General features: G+C 54.5%; 2 protein-coding genes across 5 annotated transcripts; one reads left to right on the top strand and one right to left on the bottom strand.

The window, feature by feature from the left end:
• The first annotated feature begins 31 nt into the window (after positions 1–31).
• On the top strand, positions 32–25,391 carry ZBTB4 (zinc finger and BTB domain containing 4). 4 transcript variants are annotated; one of them, XM_030923181.1, is made up of 4 exons: positions 32–290; positions 17,750–17,820; positions 18,267–19,366; positions 20,868–25,389. In XM_030923181.1, the coding sequence occupies exons 3-4, from the start codon at positions 18,276–18,278 to the stop codon at positions 22,813–22,815; spliced, it is 3,039 nt and encodes a 1,012-aa protein (XP_030779041.1). In that variant the 5' UTR covers positions 32–290; positions 17,750–17,820; positions 18,267–18,275; the 3' UTR covers positions 22,816–25,389. The 4 variants fall into 4 exon arrangements, with proteins under 4 accessions (XP_030779041.1, XP_030779039.1, XP_030779040.1 ...); XM_030923179.1 differs by lacking the exon at positions 32–290 and adding an exon at positions 4,672–4,853 and having other exon boundaries at positions 20,868–25,391; XM_030923180.1 differs by lacking the exon at positions 32–290 and adding an exon at positions 4,672–4,853 and having other exon boundaries at positions 18,178–19,366.
• Positions 811–2,875, bottom strand: SLC35G6 (solute carrier family 35 member G6). Its single transcript, XM_010362352.1, has 2 exons — positions 2,750–2,875; positions 811–2,318 (listed from the first exon to the last, which is right to left on the bottom strand). The coding sequence occupies exons 1-2, from the start codon at positions 2,750–2,752 to the stop codon at positions 1,305–1,307; spliced, it is 1,017 nt and encodes a 338-aa protein (XP_010360654.1). The 5' UTR covers positions 2,753–2,875; the 3' UTR covers positions 811–1,304.
• Positions 25,392–26,480: the final 1,089 nt, after the last annotated feature.

Here is a 26,480-nt window from a genome sequence, read left to right as displayed (position 1 = left end):
GCGCTACGGGGCCGCCTGCGCAGGCCCGCACGGGGTGCGAGCCAGAGTCGTGGGTCCTCCCCCTGCTCGCTGGTTGGGCGACGTTTTGAAGTGACTGGGAGAGAGGAATTTTTTTTCTGTAATCCCACCGCCTCTCCTCGCTGCCCCCTTCTGCACTGAGATTTAAGGTTTGAAGACTCGAGGGTAAAATTGGGCCGCTTTCATTCTAGTTTGGACAACGGTTTCATCTTCAGCAAAAGCCTCTCATTCGTAGCACCCCCCAGCTGGAAAATGGTCTGCTCTGCGAATCGGTAATGGAGGCGGGGCGGGGCGGGTCCTCCCGAGTGAGCTCCCGGGGGAGGGCGGTTGCTCATGAATATGCAGTTCTCTTGCTGAATATGCATGAACAAGCCAAGATGGCGGGACCAGTGGCTTGTCCGGAAGTAGCCGATGTTGGTCAAACGGCCCCCAGAGACGGGTGGGCATCTCCTGGCCTCTAATGCCGCGCCGTACCGAGCCATGGTCCTAGATCCATGGCCTGAGCCGCTCGAAGAGACTTCAGCTCCGAGGCCTGCTCTGGAAGGAGCCTGGCCACTGTCCGGGAGAGATCACGGGACCGCGACAATCCGAGAAAAGCAGATTAGCCATGGGGCGGGCCACGAAAGTCCTGGGGGATTTGGGGTCAAGGCATCTGAACATTAGGAAATCCTTCACTTTGTAGAATATTTCAGGAATAAAATGGGGGGGCGGGGATCCCAAGGGATCCTCCAATGAGAACGGTCGTAGGACTTCCACTCTCCCTTCAAAGCAGAGACGACACCACTGCACAGCCACATTCAGAGTAATCCTTGTTTGATGTCAATGTCACGTCACCACCCCAAGGAGGGGGCACAAGCACGAGAAAAGGAAACCTTAGCCGTGAGGGGAGGGGTGGGGAGGCACGCTCCCCTCCCCCAGCGCAGCTGCTGGCTCTGTCTTTGCCAGAACACTCCAGCCCCAATGCTCTTCTCTTTGCTGCTGAGTGAAGTCCTCCCCGTGGCCCACGGCCTGCCTGCCTCTGCCCCTTGGATCTGCTCCTCAGACTTTACCCCTTAGTTATGCCCTGATTCCCAGGACCCAGCTTGGACTCCACATCCCTTGGTCCCAGGCTGGCTCCAGGTCTTGAAGGTAGTCACTCTCCACCAAGTCCCCAAGTCACTCTTGACTCAGAGGTATCCCTCTCCCACACCAGTTCTTTTCCAGTCACTTGTCCTTCCATGTTCGTCTTCAGTCTTTGCCTCTATTTACCCCTGCCCCTCCCAACCCCCAGGCTCCCAAGTTCTATCTCACTCCTCCACCTTCCCTTCCCTCTCACAGCTGAGGTTCCGGGCTGTGATGATGGCAATGCTGCCCAGCACAACCCCTGCCCCCATGATGTCAGAAGGTGCCACAGTCTCATGGAGCATATAATACTGCAGTATAAGGGCCACCACCACCTCAGAATTCAGGACAGCGCACACCAGGGCAGGGTGGGCCTTGGTGACCGCATAGCTCACACATGTGAAGGAGACCAAGGCGAGGATCCCCACTGCCCCCACACAACTCCAACTCAGGAGGTCACTGGGCAGCACGGGGGTCTGCAGCACAAAAAGGCCTGGCACAGAGCCCAGCAGCCCCACCAAGCCAAACAGGAAGGCCACTGTTGGGAGGCAGGAGGGAAAGAGCAGAGAACAATAGACCCGAAGCCCCAGGGACAGCATCAGGCCTCCCAGGAAAGCCAGCACATAACCTACGGCGGTGTAGAGACCTGTGGTCCCCTCCTGCAGTGTCCCTAGTCCAGGTCCCACAATGATTATTAATCCTAGGATGCTGCCCAACAGTCCACACCAGTCGTAGCCACTGAGACCCTGGCTCTCAAGGCAGAGGGCGAGGAGGGCAGAGCAGACGGTGGAAGAACCTTTGCGAACAGTGGCAGCGTTGCCAGTGGGCACCATCTGAAATGCAGTGTAGGCACATCCAATGCTGAAGACGTTGAGCACGGCATGGAGGCAGGCCCGGCCTCGGATGTCAGGAGGTCCCAGAAGTGGGTCGCCACGCAGTTTAAGTAGCAGGGCAATAGGGAGGTGGAAGAGACATCGACAGACGAGCAGCTCCAGCGAGGGCAAGTTTGAAGCCTGGTAAGCCATACGAGAAAGGGGGCCCACAAAGCCAGCAGGCAGGCCCCCACCCAACAGGGCCACCAGCAGACCCTTGGTGGCATCAGAGGGCTGGCAGCGCTGGTGTGAGGGGAGGCTGGGTGGAGTGGAGGGCGGCGATGGCTGCGTGAAGTCCGGCAGGTTGAAGTAGGGGTGACTGCCAGCCTGTTAGGGAGAAAGGAGCTCAGGGTAGACAGCAGCCACAGCCCGGGTGACCTGGGGCAGGGCAGATGCGAGGATGGGGTCTGGGAGGAACTCTTGGGAGTTAGAAAGGGCCTAAAAGATGAGTGAGATGGTATAATGTGGGCCTGCAGCAGGAAGCAAGGAATGAGCAGTCCTGGAGTATCATTTCCCTGGGTAAGTTGTTCCTGGGAGGAGAAAAAGGAACCAGGATGCCCTCTTGGATTGAGGAAGGGGAGGAAGCCTCAGATGCTATGCATCTGTGTGATGCCACAAGTTCCAGAGACACCTGGATACACTATTATGAATTCTATTTGTGGGTATCTCTGAGACAGCTAAGTTTTGGGAAAGGAGGGGAAATGGAGCAACCAGGAGCTATAGGGAGGGAGTATTGGGCCCCTGGCCCCCATACTCACCATCTTTCCTTGGACTTTCTCCTCTCTCCTCCTGGCTCAGGGAGCCTGGGCCCCTCAGAGCTCCAGCCATTGTGACCTGGTTGGAGTGGGGGTGGGGTTCTTCCCTGGAACCCTCCTGAGGTGGTAGTGCGCCTATTTTCCCACTGAGTCTAACTCTGCTTCTTTTCTTTCTTTTTTTGTTTGAAATGAAGTTTCCACTCTTGTTGCCCAGGCTGGAGTGCAATGGTGTGATCTCAACTCACTGCAACCTCCACCTCTCAGATTCAAGCGATTCTCCTGCCTCAGCCTCCCAAGTAGCTGGGATTACAAGCGTGCGCCACCACACCTGGCTAATTTTTCTTTTTTTTTTTTTTTTTTGAGATGGAGTTTCGCTCTTGTTGCCCAGGCTGGGGTGCAGTGGTGCGATCTTGGCTCACCACAACCTCCGCCTCCCAGGTTCAAGCAATTCTACCTCATCCTCCCAAGTAGCTGGGATTACAGGCATGCACCACCACACCCGGCTAATTTTTTATTTTTAGTAGAGATGGTGTTTCTCTATGTTGGCCAGGCTGGTCTTGAACTCCTGACCTCAGGTGATCCGCCCACCTCGGCCTCTCAAAGTGCTGGGATTACAGGCGTGAGCCACTGCACCCAGCTAATTTTGTTTTTTGTTGTTTGTTTTTTTTTTGGTAGGGATGGGGTTTCACCATGTTGGTCAAGCTGTTCAGGAACTCCTGACCTCAAGTGAGCCACCCCGCCTCAGCCTCCCAAAGTGATGGGATTACAGGCATGAGCCACCCTGCCCAGCCCAGGCTGGAGTGCAGTGGCACCATCTCGCTATCTCAGCTCACTGCAAGCTCTGCCTCCTGCCTCAGCCTCCCAAGTAGCTGGGATTACAGGCGCCCGCCACCACGCAGTTCTCCTGCCTCAGCCTCCCAAGTAGCTGGGATTACAGGCGCCCGCCACCACGCCCGGCTAATTTTTTTGTATTTTTGGTACAGACGGGTTTCACCGTGTTAGCCAGGATGGTCTCCATTTCCTGACCTCGTGATCTGCCCGCCTCTGCCTCCCAAAGTGCTGGGATTACAGGCGTGAGCCACCGCACCCGGCCTCAGAGAGGTTTTAAGGCAAGGAGCTCTGAAGCCTGGCTCCTCCATCTCCTTAGTTTTTAATTTTCCAGAACCAGGGAGGAGTTCTTGGGATTGTCCCTGTGGAGTTTCAGGAATGTGTTTTTTTCTGTGTGTGCTTCCACCTGGTGTTTTGTTGATGCTGTCCCCAGAGGCCGACACCAAGGCTTCTGCATTTATGTTCAAGGATACAGATGTGGATCTATCTGCTGGTGGGGACAAAGTACCCAGCCAGCTTCGTGTGTTCATTTGCGCTGGTGGTCGTTAATGTGTGCCCCGTGTGCATGGCCAGGGCCTTCCTTTTCCGCGGCCTGCTGAGCGTTCCTGCGCATTCCTGGAGAGGGTGTGTGTGTGTGTGTGTGTGTGTGTGTGTGTGTGTGTGTCCAGGGCTGGCCCTCTTTGAGTGTGCTGACCCTGAGTCTGTGGGTCCCACTGGGCCTGATTATGAGACTGCCATGTCATGTCTGCACCCTGAGAGCCTGTGTGTTAAATGCTTTCAGGCAGTGTGCACCGCTGAGTGAAGGGCGTACAGGGGGAAGGGCGGAGGGAGCCCTTTCCCTGGGGGTCGGTGGTGGTGCGCCCCTGCCGGGGTGCTGCAATCCGGCCCGCGCCCGGCTCGGTGTCCACCCGCCCGGTGGCCCAGCGCGGCGCGGTGTCCTGCCGCGGGGATCAGTCCCGGGGAAGGCCGTTGGGCGCTCGGAGCTTTGTGTCGGTGTCGGCTGCGCTGCGCCGGCCTCCTCTCGGCGGCGACGGCGGCGGCGCTGGGGGGGGACTGTTTCCGGGGGTGGGGGTGGGGGTAGGACCGGGGCGGGGGGAGCCGATGATGTCAGCGGCGGCGGCGGCGGCGGCGGCAGCGGGGCCGGGCCGGGGCCAGGCGCTGGGGGGGCCGGGGCCGGAGCCTGAGCCGGAGCCGGAGCTGGAGGCGGGCGAAACCGGAGCGGCCGGGGGCGGCCACGGTGATGAGCCGGGCCTGGCGGACGCGGCGCCATCACAGTCAGGTGGGCCCCGGGGCGAACTGGGCAGGGCCAGGGCGGACCGGAGCCAACTGCCGGGCCCCCTCTCCGCTGCCCGGCGCCGCGGAGCCCCGGCCGCGCCCCGCGCCCAGACCGCTCTCCTTTGGGGTTGACCTGGGGGCGCAGGGGTCGGGGGCTGAGCCTGGCCCCGCCCCCGGGCGCACACGACGCTGGGGGGCGACTAAGGGGGCCCTGGTATGGCGTCCGAGCGAGCGGCGGCCGGGGGAAGCGATCGCCTGGGGCCGTGGAAGGGGCGGCGCTCACTCCCCCTTTGAAGGGTTAATTCTGCAGCCTAATGTCCCCCTCCCCCCGTGGGGCAGGTTGGGGGTGGGGTGGGGCGGGTGTGAGCCCGGGCAAGCGCTGCAAGCTGCTGGGAGGGCGATGGCGTAGGAGCCAGGCAGAGAGGGGGAGGGGTGGGCCGCCGAGCGCCCCAGAGTTGGGGTGTGCGGGGTGCGCAGGGCGAGCTGGGGCCCCGGAACCGCCGCGCCGTCGGGGCAGGGTTATGGCTGTGAGTCTTGGAGATCGTGTGTCTCCTGCTGTGTGGTGGGGCAAGGTAAACCTCTCCTGGGCACCACCGTTTGCTGGCAGCCAGGGGTCTGGGTAGGGCCCTCCCTGGGCCGTGGAGGTAGAAAGCCAGAAGGGGTGTCCAGTGTTGTGGGGCAGAGTTATAAGTCGAGCCCTGTGGCTTTGGGTGACAGATGGGCATTCTGAGCAGGGCACAGCATGCTGGGTGCAGAGTTTGTTCGATGTGGGGCTGTGTGTTTTCTACAGCATGTGTTTTCTCGCATGCACGTCTTGTGCTGCACCTATGACCTGTTTATGAACTGTTTTCTGCAGAGCTGGCATGCTGTATGTGTTGCGGAGGGTGTCAGGATGCAGTGTATGTGGCCTTTTGGAGGGGGCGGTTGTGGGCCTTTTAGTCAGAAGGCGTCACGTCTGGGTCCCATTTCTGTTGCTCTGCTGAGGTGTGGTCCAGTGGTAAAGAGGGCGATGGATGGGTTTGCGTGTCCGTGATGAGCGTGTTGCATGGGGGCTGCGCGTCTAGAACTCAGATCCGGAAGATCTGGAGTGAGGAACCCAGGGTGTGTCTCGGGCCCGTGGGTCAGCTGGCACTGGTGTGAGGGGTTCGGGGTGGAATGCGCCACTTGTGTTTGTGGGATCATGGGCAGCCAAGCAAGGGGAAGGTTGTGCGTTTGCAACATTCTCCACAGGATTCTTTTGTGACGTTGTTTGTAGGAGCCTGTCGGGGCTGCTGGGCTGGGAGGCAAGCTGGTCAGAAAACACATGTGGGGAGGGAGGTGGCGTGACAAGGGTGGTGTGGGCCTCAGACCCAAGAGGCCAGCCGCAAGCAGGCTGTGTATGCGTGCCTGCCGTCTGTGTGCTTAAGTGGTGGTGGGGCTGTGGAGGGGATTTGGTATGAGGAAGGCGGGAGATAAATGCAGGGTAGCGCATGGCGGCCGGCGGGAGGCATGGGTGTTGTCAGGCGGCCCAGCTAATCTTTGCAGGGTCTGTGTGTTTGCCCCTCATCAGCCTGCCCAGCATGTCAGGGTCACCCGGAGGAGAGGCTGGGCGGCCACAAGGGAAGTAAGCTTAGACAGAGCGGCTCCTTGGCCATGTTTATGTAAAGGCTGGGTGTGACTCTTGTCACTAAAATGGAAAAAAGAAACGTGAAGTTTTCAGCCTCCTCCTGCTTCACCCTCTCCCTCTCTCTGCCCCCCTTGTGGGTATCTCTGACGCACACTGGGCCCCACTCCTGCGACAGTGGAAGGGCCTCGGAACGGAATTCGCTCACTAGGCAGATTCCTCAGAACAGGTTTTCCTCACCTTTGGGGCCTGGGCCCTTCTACGGGTGTGTGTGCAAGTGCATTCCAAGCCTGCACACCGACTGTCTACTGTGCCTGGCCCCACTGGAAGGATGTGTGTAGGTAGGGGAAGGGAGGGTGCTGCGGACAGGCCCTCCGGCATGGGGGGCTGGGAGGGGTGGCCGCCTGGGGGAGCTTGCACAACAGGTGCACAGTGACAGCCTGGTGAAGAGAAAGGAGCCATGGCCCAGGGCTGAGGAGCTCTGGCGTCTTTACCATTCCCTCACTGGCACTTGATATGAAGGAAGCTCAGTTCTTCATCTGCGGAATGGGGCTGATTGCCTGCCCTGCATATCTTCCGAAAGCACGTGGGAAACGGACCCGAAAGTGGCTGCAGTCTGGGGGCTGTGCCTGTGCCAGCCCCTGTCAGCCCTCCGTCAGGACTGGGAATTCCCTTCTCGGGGCTTGGCTGATAATAATGGCAGCACACACTTGCTTAGTACTGACCGTGCACCAGCCACTGTCTTCAGGGCGCTTATGTGTGGCCACTCAGCCCTCTGACCAACACCGTGAAGTAGGCCCTGTAATTACCTCCCTTTTTCAAGTGAGGCAGCTGAGGGCCAGAGAAGTTAAGTAATTTGTCCAAAGTCACTTAGCTAGTTAGAGGTGAAGCTGTATTTGAACCTGAGCAATCAGGTTGCAGATCTTGTGCTCTTAACTACTGTACTCTGCTACCTTCTGGAACATTCAGTGGATGGTCCTTTCTGTGCAATTGCCTCCAACACTCTTCTCCCCAGCTCCTGCAGAATTTAGCATCTGTGCAGCAGTCCATTTCAGAAGACCCAGATGCTCAGGGAGCCCCTGCTGAGAACATGAGAACCTGAGTCTCTGCTGCTATATAAGGTGGATGGTGGCCATAGGGGCACAAAAGGTTGATGAGTCAGAGGAAGGAGAGATTGTCCTCATCCTGTCGGTCAGGGAGGGCCAAGAAGGAGGTGGCTTTGGAGTTAGATCTTAATGTTTTGGAGGGATTTTGACAAGCTTGGGGAAAGAGCATTTCTGGCAGGACAAGCCAGCACAGGCAAAGGCGTGCAGGTGTGGGTCATGCAGAAGCTGGAGGGCACACTGGGTGTCTGGGGTTTCATTCATTTGTTTAGAGATGGGGTCTCACTATGTTGCCCAGGCTGGACTCAAACTCCTGGGCTCAAGCAGTCCTCTAGCCTCAGCCTGCTGAGTAGCTGGGACTATGGGTACGTGCCACCACACCCGGCTCACACTGATTACTGTGTGTTTGAAGAGGATAACAAGGCAAGATTAAAAAGGAAGATTGGAGCTAGACTAGAGCCCTTGACTGCCTGGTAGAAGAATTTGAATTTTATTCTAGAGTCAGTGAGGACCAGTGGAGGTTTTGAGCCCAGGAGTGATATTCCTGAACTGTGGTTAGGGATGTTGACCCTCACTGGGAGGCGGGCTGGGTGTAGGAAGGGAAGCCTGGAGGCCAGGGGATAGCTGGGAGGCTATAGCCTTGGGACCATGTGAGTGTTAACAAGGACCTGAGCTATCGAAGGGAAGATTTCCAGAGCCATTCCCAAGCTCGGCCGCGGTTTCAGCCACACTTGATGACTGCTGGATGTGGGAGCGAGGGAAAGGGTGGAGTCAGACATGACACATTTAGCACTTAGCACGTGAGACCTTGTGCAGTGGTTTATGTAACCAGCTGGCGGGCCATAGGCCCCTTCAGGGCCAGGTCTAGCAGTATGGCAGAGGGAAAGATTGAACATCTGGGGTCAGCCGGGCCTGGATTCGAATCTTGACTGCTATTTACAAGCTATGCGATCTCGAGCAAGGTATATCCCTCTCTGAGCCTTGGTTTCCTCTTCTGTAAAATTAGAATAATATGACCGGGCGCGGTGGCACATGCCTGTAATCCCAGCACTTTGGGAAGCCAAGGCAGGGGGATCACCTGAGGTCAAGAGTTCAAGACCAGCCTGGCCAACATGGAGAAACCCTGTCTCTACTAAAAATACAAAAACTAGCTGGGCGTGGAATCCCCGCTACTCTGGAGGCTGAGGTGGAGAATTGCTTAAACCCGGGAGACGGAGGTTGCAGTGAGCCGAGATCATGCCACTGCACTCCAGCCTGGGCAACAGGATAATATAAATACCTACTGTGGGTGGCTGTACTGAGAATATCATTAAATGAGGCAGTGTGTGTGAGGTCCCAAGAAGAGTATGGGGCAAATTGTGAGGACTCCAGAGTGGTCAACTTATTTATGGTTTTTTAAATTTTTTTTGTTTTGTTTTTGAGACGAAATTTTGCTCTTGTTGCCCAGGCTGGAGTGTAATGGCATGATCTCGGCTCACTGCATCCTCCGCCTTCCAGGTTCAGGTGATTCTCCTGCTTCAGCCTCCCGGGTAGCTGGGATTACAGGCGCCCACCACCATGCCTAGCTAATGTTTTATTTTCGGTAGAGACCAAGTTTCACCATGTTGGCCAGGCTGGTCTCACCATGTTGGCCAGACAGGTGGTCAGTCTCTGACCTCAGGTGATCCACCTGCCTTGGCCTCCCAAAGTGCTGGGATTACAGGCGTGACCTGACCATGCCCGGCCTATATATATATATATTTTTTTTTTTTTTTTTTTTTTTGAGGCAGAGTCTCACTCTGTCACCCAGGGTGGAATGTAGTGGCGCAATCTCTGGCTCACTGCAACCACCACCTCCCCGGTTCAAGCAATTCTCCTGCCTCAGCCACCTGAGTAGCTGGGATTACAGGCGTGCACCACCACACCCTGCTAATTTTTGTATTTTTAGTACAAACGGGGTTTCATCATGTTGGCCAGGCTGGTCTGGAACTCCTGACCTCAAGTGATCTGCCCGCTTCAGCCTCCCAAAGTACTGGGATTACAGGCATGTGCCACTGTGCCTGGCCCAGAAGTGGTCAAGTTATAATTGTCATCCCTATCTCTGGGCCAACTTAGTCTGTCATGGATAATGGCTTCCTTCCTGGAAGATGGACTTTGAGGACAGGTTCATTCATTTACCTGTTTTTTTGTTTTGTTTTTAACCACCCATTATGTGCTAGGCCCTATTCTAAGGACTTGAGATACTGTAGTGAACAAAGCAGACAAAATTCCCTACCCTTGGCTGGGTGCTGTGGCTCACACCTGTAATTCCAACACTTTGGGTGTCCAAGGTGGTGAATTGCTTGATTCCAAGACCAACCTAGGCAACATGGTGAAACACCACTATCTCTACTAAAAATACAAAAAATTTGCTGGGCAGTGGCATATGCCTGTAGTCCCAGCTACTTGAGAGGCTGAAATGAGAGAATCACCTCATGAGCCTGGGGGAGGTCGAGGCTGCAGGGAGCTGTGGTAACACCACTGTACTCCAGCCTGGGTAACAAAGCAAGACCTCATGTCAAAAAAAAAAAGAAAAAGGGCTGACCACGGTGACTCACGCCTGTAATTACAGCACTTTGGGAGGCTGAGGCAGGTGGATCACCTGAGGTCAGGAATTCGAGACCAGCCTGGCTAACATGGTGAAACCCTGTCTCTACTACAAATACAAAAATTAGCCGGGTGTGGTAGCAGATGCCTAGATTCCAGGTTTTTGGGAAGCGGAGGTAGGACAATTGCTTGAACCCAGGAGGCGGAGGTTGCAGTGAGCCGAGAGAAGTCACACCACTGCACTCCAGCTTGGGCAACAGATCGAGACACCCTCTCAAAAACAAAACCAAACCCCAAAAAATCCTACCTTTTACCCCTTGGAGCTTACATTCCAGAGATAAATAAGAAATAGGAGCTGGGCGCAGTGGCTCTCCACTATAATCCCAGCACTTTGGGAGGCTGAGCTGGGTGGATTGCTTGAGCCCAGGAATTCAAGACCAGCCCTGGGGAACATGGTGAAACCTCATCTCTACAAAAAATACAAAAAGTAGCTGGGCATGGTGGCAGGTACCTGTAGTCCCAGCTACTCAGAAGGCTGAGAGGTAAAGGATCACTGGAGCCCAGGAGGTCAAGGCTGCAGTGAGCCTCAATCCCACCACTGTACTCCAGCCTGGGCAACAGAGCAAGATCCAGTCTCAAAAAAAGATAAACAGTTGGCCGGGCTCTGTAATCCCAGGACTTTGGGAGGCCGAGGCAGACAGATCATCTGAGGTCAGGAGTTCAAGACCAGTCAGGCCAACATGGTGAAACCCCATCTCTACTAAAAATACAAAAATTAGCCAGACCTGGCTGGGTATGGTGGCTCACGCCTGTAATCCCAGCCCTTTGGGAGGCCGAAGCGGGAGGATCACGAGGTCAGGAGATCGAGACCATCCTGGCTAACATAGTGAAACCCTGTCTCTACTAAAAACACACAAAAAAAAAGTTAGCTGGGAGTGGTGGTGGGCGCCTGTAGTCCCAGTTACTCGGGAGGCTGAAGCAGAATGGCGGGAACCCGGGAGGCGGAGCTTGCAGTGAGCTGAGATCATACCACTGCACTCCGGCCTGGGCGACAGAGCAAAACTCCGTCTCAAAAAAAAAAAAAAAAATGTGGTGGTGGGCGCCTGTAGTCCCAGTGACTTGGGAGGTTGAAGCAGGAGAATCCCTTGAACCCAGGAAGCGGAGGTTGCAGTGAGCCGAGATCGTGCCACTGCACTCCAGCCTGGGCAACAGAGCTAGACTGTGTCCCCCCTGAAAAAAAAAAAAAGGGAGAGAAGCAGCTGGGCCAGTTTCAGTGGCTCACGCATGTCATCCCAGCACCTTGGGAGGCTGAGGCAGAAGGATCACTTGAGCCCAGGAGTTCAAGAAAAGCCTGGCCAACATAGGGAGATCCAGTCTGTACTAAAAATAAAAAATAAATTAACTGGGCATTGTGGTGTGCACCTGTGGTGCCAGCTACTAGGGACACTGAGGTGGGAGGTCATGAAAGCCTGGGAGGTTGAGGCTGCAATGAACCGTGATTGTGCCACTGTGCTCCAGCGTGGGCAACGGAGTGAGACCTCGTCTCAAAAAAAAAAAAAAAGAATGGCCAGGTGCAGTGGCTCATGCCTGTAATCCTAGCACTTGGAGAGGCAGAAGAGGTGGGCATATCACTTGAGGTCAGGAGTTCAAAACCAGCCTGACCAACATGGTGAAATCCCACCTCTACTAAAAATACGAAAAAATTAGCCAGGCTGGGCGCAGTGGCTCACGCCTGTCATCCCAGAACTTTGGGAGGCCAAGGCGGGTGGATCACGAGGTCAGGAGTTCAAGACCAGCCTGGCCAAGATGGTGAAACCCCATCTCTACTAAAAATACAAAAATTAGCCGGGTATGGTGGCGGGTCTGTAATCCCAGCTACTCAGGAGGCTGAGGCAAAGAATTGGTTGAACTGGGGAGGCGGAGGCTGCAGTGAGCGGAGATTGTGCCGCTGCACTCCAGCCTGGGCGACAGAGTGAGACTGTGTCTCTAAAAAAAAGAAAAAATTAGCCAGATGTGGTGTTGGGCGCCTGTAATCCCAGCTACTCGGGAGGCTGAGGCGGGAGAATTGCTGGAACCTGGGAGGAGGAGGTTGCAGTGAGCCCAGATCACACCACTGCACTCCAGCCTGGGTGACAGAACTGGACTCTGTCTCAAAAAAAAAAAAAAAAAAAAAAGTGTTACTAAGTGCTAAGGAGTAAAATAAAGTAGGGTAGGGAGATAGGAAGTTTTAGGAGGTGGGGAGTGGCCAGGGAAGGCCTCAGGGGAAGGTGGCTTCTAAGTCAAGGCTTAAAGGAAGTTGGGCTTCACTGCTTGAGGTTATCTGGAGGAAAGAACATTCCAGCCAGAGGGAACCACAAGACGCAGGGCGTGTCTGGTGTCCATGCTCAGATCCCCACCTCAGTGGCACCTCTGAAGTCACACAGGCATTGAAGAGTAGAAATGGTAAGAACAAACAAAAAACTTGAAAACCACAGAACCACCAAACCTACCATGAAGCCCAATTTATGCCTTTTTTTCTTCACCACTTCTCCCCACCATTTTCCAGGACTGAGTTCTACGAACTAGATATTGCCACTTGTTGGCTCGCTTAATCTTTATGACAACCCCACAAGGTAGGAACTATTAATCGTCCCCACCGTACGGATAAGGAAACATACAGAGAGGTTAAGTAACCTGCCTGAGGTCACATAGCTAGTCTTTTCCACTTCCTGTAAGGCCTTGCAGGGCAGTAGCCAGTCACAGGGCAGTTGAACTCAAGTTGCGTCCAAACGCTGGGTTGGCTAGCTATAAAATCTGAGGCAGATAACCCCATCACTACCTTCCCTCTACCTCAAAGGGAGGAGTTTAGAGTATTTGATTTCTCTAAGCCTGTTGCCTCACTGTGGCCATTTTGAGTGTTGAAATGAGATGACACAGATAATATGCTTAGCATTATACTTTGCACATGGTAAGTATTTCAAACCTGGGCAACACGGCAAGACCCCATCTCTACAAAAGTAAATAAATAAATTAGCCACGCATTATGTCATATGCCTATGGTCCCAGATACTCAGGAGGCTGAGGCAGGAGGATCATTTGATTCCAGGAGGTTGAGGCTGCAGTGAGCCATGTTCACACCACTGCACTCCAGCTTGGGCAACAGAATGAGACCTTGTCTCAAAAAAAAAAAAAAAAAAAAAAAAAAAAAATTCACAAATGGCAGCTACAGAGACCATGATGACGATGATTGTGTGTGATCCCTAAGGGCCAGTCCAGCATTGGGTATCTGTGGTTCTTAGAAGCCCTGACAGGTCTCGTCCAAGTACTGTGGCAGTCAGCACACAGTCACACATGCATAGGCTCCAAGCCCACTAATACGGTTGTGCAGGTTGGCAGGCCCAGCCAATGGGGTGAATGAGGACTGGAGGCAAACCTTGACTTTGCTCACCTACACAGGGCTGCTGCCTCCTGGAGGAAAGAACCTTGCTTCTAATTTTCGGAAAGGCACCCAGGTAGGCTATTTGAGCCCTGGGGGGTGCCATAAACATGTCCTTCATTAATGTATGGTGAAGTCGTGAAGTCATCAGGAACATAGGCTTTGGAGCCAAACTTCCTGGGATCAGATCCCAGCTCTGCTACTAGCTGCTCCTATGTCCTTGGGCCAGCTACCTAACATCTATAAGGCATAATCTGACATTTATTATTTTTATTTATTTATTTATTTTGAGACGAAGTTTCATTCTTGTTGCCCAAGCTGGAGTGCAATGGCGCGATCTCGGCTCACTGCAACCTTCGCTTCCTGGGTTCGAGTGATTCTCCTGCCTCAGCCTCCTGAGTAGCTGCGATTACAGGTGCCTGCCTCCATGCCCTGCTAATTTTTTATATTTTAAGTAGAGACGGGATTTCACCATGTTGGCCAGGCTGGTCTCAAGCTTCTGAACTTCAGGTGATCCACCCACCTCGGCCTCCCGAAGTGCTGGGATTCCAGGCATGAGCCACCACGCCCAGCCTATTTTATTTTTTTGAGACAGGGTGTGGTTCCGTCACTCAGGCTGGAGTGCAGTGGCACAGTCATAGCTCACTGCAGCTTTGAACTGCTGGGCTTAAGGGATGCTCCCACCTCAGCCTCCTGATTAGCTGGGACTGCAGGCGCACGCCACCACACCTGGCTACTTTTTGTATTTTTTGTAGAGACCAGGTTTCTCCATCTTGCCCAAGCTGGTCTCGAACTCCTGAGCTCAAGAGATCCACCTGCCTCAGCCTTCCAAAGTGCTGGGATTACAAGTGTGAGCCACTGCACCCAGCCCATAGTCTGTCATTTTATTTATTTATTTATTTTTTTGAGAGAAAGTCTCGCTCTGTCACCAGGCTGGAGTGCAGTGACTCAATCTAGGCTCACTGCAACCTCCGCCTCCTGGATTCAAGTGATTCTCCTGCCTCAGCCTCCCCAGTAGCTGGGACTACAGGTGCCCGCCACCGTGTCCGGCTAATTTTTGTATTTTTAGTGGAGATGGGGTTTCACCATGTTGGCCAGGATGGTCTCAATCTCTTGACCTTGTGATCCACCCGCCTCAGCCTCCCAAACTGCTAGGATTACAGGCGTGAGCCACCATGCCCGGCCTATTTATTTATTTTTATTTTTATTTTTATTTATTTATTTATTTATTTATTTATTTTATTTTTTTTGAGACGGAGTCTCGCTCTGTCACCAGGCTGGAGTGCTGTGGCCGGATCTCAGCTCACTGCAAGCTCCGCCTCCCGGGTTCCTGCCATTCTCCCGCCTCAGCCTCCCGAGTAGCTGGGACTACAGGCGCCGCCACCTCGCCCGGCTAGTTTTTTGTATTTTTTAGTAGAGACGGGGTTTCACCGTGTTAGCCAGGATGGTCTCGATCTCCTGACCTCGTGATCCGCCCGTCTCGGCCTCCCAAAGTGCTGGGATTACAGGCTTGAGCCACCGCGCCCGGCCTTTTATTTTTATTGTTTGAGACAGAGTCTCACTCTGTCACCCAGGCTGGATCAATCTCCATCCAGAGCGATCTCGGCTCACTGCAGCCTCTACTTCCCGGGTTCAAGCAATTCTCCTGCCTTAGCCTCCCAAGTATCTGGGATTAGAGGCACCCACCACCATGCCTGTCTAATTTTTTTTTTTAATTTCTTTTTTTTTTTTTTTTTTTTGAGACGGAGTCTCGCTCTGTCGCCCAGGCTGGAGTGCAGTGGCCGGATCTCAGCTCACTACAAGCTCCGCCTCCCGGGTTCACGCCATTCTCCTGCCTCAGCCTCCCGAGTAGCTGGGACTATAGGCACCCGCCAGGTCGCCCGGCTAGTTTTTTGTATTTTTAGTAGAGACGGGGTTTCACCATGTTAGCCAGGATGGTCTTGATCTCCTGACCTCGTGATCCGCCCGTCTCGGCCTCCCAAAGTGCTGGGATTACAGGCTTGAGCCACCGCGCCCGGCCTTTTTTTTTAAATTTCTAGTAGAGATGGGGTTTCTCCACATTGGCCAGGCTGGTCTGGAACTCCTGACCTCAGATGATCCACCCACCTCGGCCTCCCAAAGCGTTGGGATTACAGGTGTGAGCCACAGTGTCTGGCCTTAAGGAGGGATAGTGGCCGGGTGTGGTGGCTCATGCCCGTAATCCCAACACTTTGGGAGGCCTAGGCGAGCGGGTCACAAGATCAGGAGATCGAGATTACCCTGGCTAACAGGGTGAAACCCTGTCTCTACTAAAAATACGAAAAATTAGCCAGGCATGGTGGTGAGTGCCTGTAATCCCAGCTACTCAGGAGGCTGAGGCCGGAGAATCGCTTGAACCCGGGAGGCAGAGATTGCAGTGAGCTGAGATTGTGCCACTGCACTCCAGCCTGGGTGCAGAGCGAGATTCCATCTCAAAATAAATAAATAAATAAAAATTTAAAAAGCAGGAAAGCTAACTGCTACCTTTCAGGGTAGTGATAAGGAACAAATGAGGTAATTCAAATAAAACACTGACTCTTGGGGTCCCAGTGGGCCAGTGGTTATCATGGAAGTGAGTGGCAGGCCTGAGCACTAGCCCACGAATGCAGTGAGGCCCCTTCCTCAGGATGCCTGACCTATCTGAAATTCACCAATTGACAGGGTAACACTTGACCTAGAACCTGATCTGTCCCTGGCAGACAGGGTTGTTAAAACTTTGGAATATCATCCCTGTTTACCATCTTCCTTCTTCCCATCCAGGAGAAGTGTCAGGAAAATATTTTGGGGAATGCGAAATGGGGTATATGTGGGGAAAAGGCCTTTGAGTCCAGATAGTATGAGTGATAAATGGGAAAGAACATTTTTCAGAGGATGGGAATTGTATGAGGAACTCCTGATGCCGAACGCCTCTGAAGACACGTGTGGCCCATGGCATATGGAAGGACACCCTCAAAGATGGGTGATGGCTCCCAGGCTTTGTGGAGGGCAGAGGAGAGGGTCTGGAGAGCTCTGCTCTCAATTCTGCAGGCCTGGATCTCTAAATAGGTGCCACCTGTCATTATCAACGCTGTGTGACTTTGGATAAGTCTGGCTTTCAAACTCAAACCTTCAACTGAAAAGAGTCCTCAAGGCCCTGATGGTGCCTGCAGGGGAAAGTGGCTGTGCGGTACTTTTTTTTTTTTTTGAGACGGAGTTTTGCTCTTGTTGCCCAGGCTGGAGTGCAGTGGCGTGACCTCATCTCACTGCAACCTCCACTTCCCAGGTTCAAGCGATTCTCCTGCCTCAGCCTCCCAAGCAGCTGGGATTACAGGCATGCACCACCACGCCCGGCTAATTTTTTGTATTTTTAGTGGAGATGGGGTTTCATCGTGTTAGCCTGGATGGTCTCGATCTCCTGAACTCGTGATCTGCTCACCTCCGCCTCCCAAAGTGCTGGGATTACAGGCATGAGCCACCGCGCCCGGCCTTGATTATGCTGCTTTTTCAGCCCAAATCCCTAGGGCATCAGGTCTCTGAGTGAGGTGTGGGACCAGGCCTCCTGGTCCTGTGGCCTTTCCAGTGCCCTCCAGAGACTGGAGCGAGCTGGCAGTTGTGTAGGGGTCAGTGGGCTTCAATGGTTGTCTGGCAGCTGGGCCAGAAACCCCCTCTGAGATTTATGGGGCTGGGAGGATATGAGGAGGGCCTCTCCTCATTTGAATATCTACCAGCTTAGGTCCCATTTTTAAAAACTCACAAAAAAAAAAAAAAACTCACAAATTATTTTGATATGTAAATGAGACCATCATGATAAATGACAACATGCAAATCTTTGACTTCCTCTGAGCCCTGGAGATTGGGCCAAAGGGACTTGAGAGTGCTGTGACAGGCTTCCCTGAACTATGGGCTGGACCTGTGCTACTATATTGTTTGGAGGTGAATTGGGAATATGCAAATTATCTTGTCACTGTACTTCTCTGGGCCTGCAGAACAAGATTCTGTAATAACCTGCGTGGCCTCCCAGGTTTGACCGGACGCAGCTAAACAAATAACCTGGCAGAGGCTCCGGGGAGGGGTCCGGGCTCACCTGGATGTCCTCTCTGGCCACAGTCCTGCACCCCTCCCCACTTCCTGGGGGCTTTTCCTCCCACTTCCCTCCCTGAGGACCCTCTCCTGCTCCTCCTCTAGGTTCCCCTGACATGGTTTCTGTTTCTCCACAGAAGGAAGAGGCCCAGCAGAAGGGACTCGCTGAGCCACCCCCCGCCCCACTCCATGTTGGCTGTGCTCTCAGGTGAGAAGGTACCCAGAGGTCTACAGTGAGGGAAAAGTAGACCCAAGGCAGCAGGCCAGCGGGGGCGGCCATTTTGTCTAGGCTGGGGAGTTCTGTGAAATGGCTATCAGGAGTTATGGCGCTTCCTCCTCCTTCCCATGAGAGAGGTTTCCCTCGCTTACCTCTCTAGTCTGTGACTTCAGAGATCATGACCCCTTGACCTTCACCATGACCTGAGGTATCTCTGGCCTTTTCCAGCCACAGAAGTGAGTTAGACATACTGGTCTTGGATGCTGGCCAGACTTGGGTGGCTAAGGGCCAAGCCCTGGCTTCTGTGGCCTGAAGTGATTCAGCCTTCCACTGGCTTCTGACCAGCAGCTCCTGACCCTCTCTTTGCCTGACCTGAGAAGCCTCTGCCCTCTGCCCAGCCTCCGAGACTCTACCTGGCCTCCTCTCCCACTGTCTAGGCTGGCACCATGCCCCCCCCTGCAGAGGTGACGGACCCGTCTCATGCCCCCGCCGTCCTGCGCCAGCTCAATGAACAGCGGCTCCGTGGCCTCTTCTGTGACGTCACCCTCATAGCCGGAGACACCAAGTTCCCTGCTCACCGCAGCGTCCTGGCTGCTTCGAGTCCCTTCTTCAGAGAGGCCCTGCTCACTTCGGCCCCACTGCCCCTCCCACCAGCTACAGGGGGCTCCGCACCCAACCCTGCCACCACCACAGCTGCCTCTTCCTCCTCCTCCTCTTCCTCGTCTTCTTCCTCTTCCTCCTCCTCTGCTTCCTCTTCTTCCTCCTCTTCCTCTTCCTCTCCCCCTCCAGCCTCTCCCCCTGCTTCTTCCCCGCCCCGGGTCCTGGAGTTGCCAGGGGTCCCAGCAGCTGCGTTTTCTGATGTCCTCAACTTCATCTATAGCGCCCGGCTCGCACTGCCTGGTGGTGGAGGGGACGGGGCAGCTGTAGCAGAGATCGGAGCTTTGGGGCGCCGTCTGGGCATCTCCCGCCTTCAGGGCCTGGGAGAGGGAGGTGATGCCTGGGTACCTCCTACCCCAGCCCCCATGGCCACCTCGCAGCCTGAAGAGGACAGCTTCGGGCCCCGGCCCAGGCCAGCTGGGGAGTGGGAGGGTGACAGGGCTGAGGCCCAGGCCCCTGACTTGCAGTGCTCCCTACCCCGGCGGCCCCTCCCCTGCCCCCAGTGTGGAAAAAGCTTCATCCATCCTAAACGGCTGCAGACCCATGAGGCCCAGTGCCGACGAGGGGCCAGCACTCGGGGATCTACAGGGCTGGGAGCCGGGGGCGCTGGCCCTGGTGGTCCTGCAGGGGTGGACGCCTCAGCCCTGCCTCCACCGGCGGGCTTCCGAGGAGGCCCCGAGCACGTGGTGAAGGTGGTGGGCGGCCACGTGCTGTATGTGTGCGCAGCTTGTGAGCGTTCCTATGTGACCCTGTCCAGTCTGAAGAGACACAGCAATGTACACTCGTGGCGGAGGAAGTACCCCTGCCGCTATTGCGAGAAAGTGTTCGCCCTGGCGGAGTACCGCACGAAGCATGAGGTGTGGCACACGGGGGAGCGCAGGTGAGTGGTCCAGGCTGGCAGGGGGAGCGGCCGGAGGCCAGCACTCAGAGATCACAGGGACAAGGGCAGCAATGGGTGGGGCTTGGGGCCTAGAAAGTTATCCTGAGACTAGGCTAGCTGCAGTAATCCCAGCACTTTGTGGGGTTGAGGTGGGAGGATCGATTGAGGCCAGGAGTTTGAGACGAGCCTGGACAACATAGAGGCCCCATCTCTACAATTTTTTTTTCTTTTCTTTTTCTTTCTTTTTTTTTGAGACAGAGTCTTCCTCTATAGCCCAGGCTGGAGTGCAGTGGTGCGATGTCGGCTCACTGCCACCTCCGCCTCCCAGGTCCCAGTTTAAGCAATTCTGCCTCAGCCTCCCAAGTAGCTGGGATTACAGGCATGCATCACCATGCCCAGCTAATTTTTTTTTATTGTATTTTTAGTAGAGTCGGGGTTTCACCACGTTGGTCAGGATGGTCTTGAACTACTGACCTCGTGATCTGCCTGCCTTGGCCTCCCAAAGTTCTGGGATACAGGCGTGAGCCACCACACCTGGCTTTTTTTTCTTTTTTTTTAAGACTGGGTCTCGCTCTGTCCCCCAGGCTGGAGTGCAGTGGTTCAATCTCAGCTCACTGCAACCTTTGCCTCCTGGGTTCAAGTGATTCTCCTGCCTCAGCTTCGTGAGTATCTGGGATTACAGGTGCACACCACCATGCCCAGCTAATTTTTGTATTTTTAGTAGAGACAAGGTTTCACCATGTTGGCCAGGCTGTTCTCGAACTCCTGACCTCAGGTGATCCGCCAACCTCGGCCTCCCAAAGTGCTGGGAGTACAGGGATGAGCCACTGCACCCAGCCTCTACAAATAATTTGAAAAGAAAAAAAAAAGCCATCCTGAGGCCCCTGCTCACCACCACTCACCTGTCTGCCTCCCTCCAGCCCCAGTTCCTTCAGCTGAGGTTTTTTTTTTGTTTTTTTGTTTTTTTGAGACGGAGTCTTGCTCTGTCACCCAGGCGAGAGTGCAGTGGAGCAATCTTGGCTCACTGCAGCCTCGCCTCCAGGGTTCATCAGCTGAGGTTTATTAAGTCTCTTTGTGCCATGTCCTGGCTTGCTGCTCTGGGGAAGGGCTAGAGGGAAAGAGAAAGCTCCCTTCACCGGAAAGGACTGCGGCGGCACAGGCATGTCCAGGAATCATTACACTATTCTGAGCAGGGCCTTGTGTTTCCACGCGGTGTCCCTGTTCATAAGTCGTTTCCCCATTCTGTCATCCGGGCTTGAGAAGAAGGCTCTGTGAGTTAGGCGGGGTCCCAAGTGGAACAGCCGAGGCCTAGAGTCTCACAGCCTGTTGGGGCACTGAGCTCAGATGGGCGCCCCGCACTGAGGCTGGCTGGGTGAGGGAGGCAGCGCAAGGCTGCGGGAGTCACAGGTTTGAGTGCAGGGTGCAGGAGGACCTGGGAGACTTCAGGGCCCTTGACTCAAGTGGCTGTGTTCCTGCCCTATTCCCTGCTATGCGGACCCAGGTACCAGTGCATCTTCTGCTGGGAGACCTTTGTCACTTATTATAACCTGAAGACCCACCAGCGAGCCTTCCACGGTATTAGCCCGGGCCTCCTCGCCAGTGAGAAGACACCCAATGGAGGCTACAAGCCCAAGCTCAATACACTCAAGCTCTACCGCCTGCTCCCCATGCGGGCAGCCAAGCGGCCCTACAAGACCTACAGCCAGGGAGCCCCAGAGGCCCCCCTTTCTCCAAGCCTCAACACACCGGCCTCTGTGGCCATGCCAGCCAGCCCACCGCCTGGGCCCCCACCTGCCCCAGAGCCTGGCCCTCCACCCTCTGTCATCACTTTTGCCCACCCAGCCCCCTCTGTCATTGTCCATGGGGGCAGTAGCAGTGGTGGAGGGGGGAGTGGGACGGCCAGCACAGGAGGGTCCCAAGCCGCCTCGGTTATCACTTACACTGCTCCCCCGAGGCCACCCAAGAAACGAGAATACCCACCTCCTCCCCCTGAGCCTGCAGCCACACCCACCAGCCCAGCCACAGCAGCCAGCCCAGCCACCGCTGCAGGGCCAGCCACGGCCACCACCACGGAGGAGGCCAAGGGCCGGAATCCACGGGCCGGAAGGACTCTGACTTACACAGCCAAGCCAGTGGGCGGGATTGGTGGAGGTGGGGGTGCTCCCGCAGGGGCTGGCCGGGGCCCTTCTCAGCTGCAGGCTCCACCTCCACTGTGTCAGATCACTGTGCGAATCGGGGAGGAGGCCATTGTCAAGCGCCGCATCTCAGAGACTGACCTGCGTCCTGGGGAGCTGAGCGGAGAGGAGATGGAGGAGAGTGAGGATGATGAGGAGGAGGAGGATGAAGAGGAGGAGGAGGATGAGGAGGAATCAAAGGCTGGTGGGGAGGACCAGCTCTGGAGGCCCTACTACTCCTACAAGCCTAAACGCAAGGCTGGAGCTGCTGGAGGTGCCAGTGTGGGGGGCAGTGGGCCGCCCCGAGGCCGCCGGCCACCACGCTGGAGGCAGAAGCTGGAACGGAGGAGCTGGGAGGAAACCCCAGCAGCCGAGAGCCCAGCGGGACGTGCCCGCACAGAGCGGAGGCACCGCTGTGGGGACTGTGCCCAGACCTTTGCCACCCTGAGAAAGCTGCGAAAGCACCAAGAGGCCCATGGTGGGGGCTCCCACAGCTCCCGGGCCGGACGGAGGCCCTCCACCCGCTTTACCTGCCCCCAGTGCGCCAAGGTGTGCAAGACCGCAGCTGCCCTGAGCCGTCACGGGCAGAGGCATGCTGCTGAGCGGCCCGGGGGCACCCCAACTCCTGTCATTGCCTATTCCAAGGGCAGCGCTGGCACCCGGCCCGGGGATGTCAAGGAGGAAGCCCCCCAAGAGATGCAAGTCTCCTCATCCAGCGGTGAGGCAGGCGGCGGGAGCACTGCTGCTGAGGAAGCTTCCGAGACCGCCTCACTCCAGGACCCTGTCATCTCAGGGGGTGAGGAACCCCCAGTGGTGGCAGGCGGGGGCAGCTATGCATACCCACCTGTGCAGGAATTTCCACTGGCCCTGATTGGGGGCGGCCGGGAACCTGGTGGTGGCAGGGGAAAATCTGGGAGTGAAGGGCCAGTGGGAGCTGGTGAGGGGGACCGGATGGAGGGGATAGGGGCTGCCAAAGTCACTTTCTACCCTGAGCCCTACCCGCTCGTCTACGGCCCCCAGCTCCTTGCCGCCTACCCTTACAACTTCAGTAACTTGGCCGCTCTCCCAGTTGCTCTCAACATGGTCCTACCTGATGAGAAGGGTGGGGGGGCCCTTCCCTTCCTACCAGGGGTCTTTGGCTACGCAGTGAATCCTCAAGCAGCACCCCCTACCCCGCCAACACCACCTCCCCCAACTCTTCCTCCACCAATTCCCCCTAAGGGAGAAGGTGAAAGGGCAGGGGTTGAGAGAACCCAGAAGGGTGATGTGGGGTGAACCTTGGGGCTCAATCCCCCTTTCACCAGATGCCACCCTCCCTGAACTCCCCACCACTACCAGCTCCCTGGCCTCCCTGCCCCTTGGGAGCCCCTCCACACTCTTGTGCAGGGACTTGGGGGCCCCTGGAGCTCAGGGGTCAGGCTGCTTTGTGTGAGATTGTAGTTTTCCCATCTCCTGGGAAGGGATCTTTCGAGGTTCCCCTCTCAATCTTCCTCCAGGGAATGGCCTCCATGAGGGGCAGGGCCAGCTTCCATCCCTTCTCCAGCCCTTGGGGCAACTGAGCAATATACTTAACCTGAATCTCTACTCACGGCCCCCACCAGCTCTGAATGTCTAACCTGCTCCCCTGATTCGTAAACCCAGGGGGAAACCATCTCTCTCTCCTAATGACCCCCCTTGTTCTGAAGCTTTCTCTAAGCCCTTCCCAGATGCTTCCTAGCACATTCCATTCATTGTGGCCCAGGGCCTGGACCAGACCATTGTGATACCTGACCCCACCCGCCTGGGAGTGTGGCTTTGGGTTCCATCCTTCCCAAGCGTGGGTCTCTACGTCCGTGTTTCCCTTGCATCAAGACGCCTTCCTTGGTTTCCATACCTTTGGATCTTCCATGTTCCTCCCCATATTCCTGGACTTCGGAGATGGCCTCTCCCAAGCCAGGTCAAGGAGGTTTGGGGGAGGGCTGCCCCTCTGTTCTGTGGCTGAGCACTTTCCCAGTCCAGGGCAGGGAAGTATTGGCCCTATCTTGACCCCCAAATCCAGTGAGCTCCAGATTCTTCCAAGGCAAAAGAGGTGAGCAGATCACACCTCTTTCTGCCTCTACATATGGCCTATTCTGGGCTAAACCAGATTTGGGGGCCAGGAGGGAAGAACTCCAAATGGGATGGAGAAGGGAATCTACTTTCTCCCTGTTTTTTTTCCTGATGGTTTCTCCCAGACTAGACCAAATAGCCAGAAAAATGATAGGGGTGGGATGGGTGGGTAAGCCCAGGATTTGCACATGACCTTCCATCCTTACCTGTATTCCCATCTCCCCAGTGTCACTCCCCTCACCAGTCACTCCAGATGGTTTTGGGGGAACCATTCTACTCTTCTGGTGGGCTTTGGGGTATCCCCACCAGCTTTCCCTTCAAAATAGCACCTTACACCCCATCTTTGACTCAGTTCCCCTCACCCAAAGATCCCAGCCTAGGGATGGGGTACAGGGACTTTAAATAGTCCCTAATCCCTAATTTGCACTAGTTAACCCTGGTCAGGGGTCCCTGTATTTCCTTCCAGTGGGGGAGATGAAGAAATGTTTGCTCCTAATTCTCTTTGAAAACTGGGTCTCCCTGCTCTGTGATTGGATAAACGTTTCCCATCCCACCCACCTCCTCCCAGAAAATAGCTCGCAAGGGGAGAGCCAGTTTGGGGGAGCAAATTTGACAAATGGGAATTAGAGGAGTGCAGTTTTAAAAGGAAAAGTTGTTGTCATCAAAATGGCAGCCTTTTCCCCAGCTACTGTTTTTGGGGCCAAGATGGCTGCCCTAGCAGCAATCACTGCCAAGGGCAAGATCATGGCTTTTGGAGGGAGGTGAGTTTAGGGAGGGCCAGGACCATCCTCCTACCCCTCATACCCTCCCAGCATATACAAAGGGGGAGGTTTTAGACAGGCTCCCTGAATGTTAACCACAGAGGAGTCACTCCTTCATTCCTCCTCTGTCTCTTTGCACTTTTCTTGGTCTTGGCCACAGCCTGAGTGATGAATTTCCTACTGAATGTACCAAGTTCCAATTTTAAGGGGGGGGGGAGTTTCAAATGGGGGAAAAATGCAAAAAAAAAAAAAAATCACTAAAAATTCCCACAAATCTTGTTTCTGGCACTTTAGAAAAACTGCAAAAAAAATACATAATAAAGAATACATATATATATATCTACACACAAATTATATATCTATCTATCTATACAGCGGAACCACAAGAGAGACTGAGGAAGGCCTGGAGGCAAGGGCAGAGGTTATGACAGTGCCCCTATATCCTTAACCCGTACTCCTCTGAGGCAAACAGGCATGGGAAAATGGAAGGGTTGAGGATGGACCAGAGAATTGGAACTTCAGAATAGGTCAAAATTCCAAAACCATGGACTTTTTTTTTGGGAGAATTGAGATTGTAGACATTTATTTTTTTTTAAATATGATTAAGGAAAATAGCTTCCAGAATGTGGTGGTTCTGGGCAACAAATGAGATTGTGGCGACGTGGAGATTAAAATATATGTATTTGAACTGGGGAATTTGAATATTGTGAGTTTCAGATGTTGGAAATTTGGGATTTTGCAGTTTTGTCTTTTGAAAATGATCAAGTCTTGTTAGTTCGTACCCTCTTTCCCCATGTTCCCTGGGAAGAAGGGTGGTGGCAGAGTGGGAAGGCCACTGGTTCTGTGCCACAGCACGCAAGATTTAGAATTCTACAGACTCTAGCTCTCTACGTAGTGAGGACCCAGATTTAGAGAAACTGACCAATATTTATCTCCGCATTTGTGTGTGTGTCCAACTCTGTAGGCCAATAAACCAACAAGACAAATGAACTGTGCTCCACAGTGGGATGCCAGGTGCAATTATTTGCGTGGCTGTTGGGTCTGGGGAAAAGGAACATGCTAACTTTGTCCCACAGGGATCCCTGCGAGTTGTGGCCCAATGCTCTCTCTTTGGACAACAATTTCCAGCAGTTGAATAGTTGAGTGAGGGCTTGTTGACTGTTAGCTCAAGCTGACTTTGGCCCAACCTCCAGCCAGAAATGTTAACAGTCTAGTTCATACAACCTGCTGAGCGCAAGATCTCTATGTCCAAAATGGCCCTGACTTAAACCAGGTCTAACCTTCCTTCCAAATTGAAAGAAAACTGAGGCACAAAATGTGTGACGCCCATAAGAGACACAACCTTTCTTTTCCCACTTGTAGTTTCCCCGCTTCAACTCCTTGCCCCTATATCTTTTCTAGTGTTATGGAAGAATGGGCAGGTAAACTAAGTGACGTGGGTCAGGCGTATAGGGGCTTTGAGGAACTGTGGTATGAATAACTTGACCAGACGGAGTGGGCAGCCACTAAGCTCTAGCCAAGTTGTTGCCAACAGGGGAATCAGGCCTGGTGTTACTATATTTATTTATTTATTTATTTTTGAGACACAGTCTTGCTCTGTTGGCCAGGCTGGAGTGCAGTGGCGCAATCTCGGTTCACTGCAACCTCCACCTCCCGGGTTCAAGCGATTCTCCTGCCTCAGGCTCCTGAGTAGCTGGGATTACAGGTGCATGCAACCAAGTCCAGCTGATTTTTGTATTTTTAGTAGAGACGAGGTTTCGGTATGTTGGTCAGGCTGGTCTCGAACTCCTGACTTTGTGATCTGCCCGCCTCAGCCTCCTAAAATGCTGGGATTACAGGAGTGAGCCACCGTGCCTGGCTTACTATAGTTTTTAAAATTATTTTTGGGCCTGGGTGTGATGGCTCACACCTGTAATCCCAGCATTTTGGGAGGCCGAGGCAGGTGGATCACTTGAGCACAGAAGTTCAAGACCAGCCTGGGCAACATAGTGAGATCCTGTCTCTATAGTTTTTTTTTTTTTTTTTTCATAAAATTATTTTCAAGAGAAGACAGGAAGTCAAATTTCTCATGAAATAGCCACATTTTAAAAG

The sequence above is a fragment of the Rhinopithecus roxellana genome, chromosome 19, assembly GCF_007565055.1.
Source record: "Rhinopithecus roxellana isolate Shanxi Qingling chromosome 19, ASM756505v1, whole genome shotgun sequence".
Lineage (NCBI taxonomy): Eukaryota > Metazoa > Chordata > Mammalia > Primates > Cercopithecidae > Rhinopithecus > Rhinopithecus roxellana.
This window is presented reverse-complemented; position numbering and strand designations above follow the sequence as displayed.

Bases quoted from the DNA above. Each gene is read 5' to 3' on its own strand.
- ZBTB4 (XM_030923179.1), top strand. From the start codon at position 18,276: ATGCCCCCCCCTGCAGAGGTGACGGACCCGTCTCATGCCCCCGCCGTC. The intron at 19,367-20,867 runs GTGAGTGGTCCA...ATGCGGACCCAG, and splicing joins TGGCACACGGGGGAGCGCAG to GTACCAGTGCATCTTCTGCT.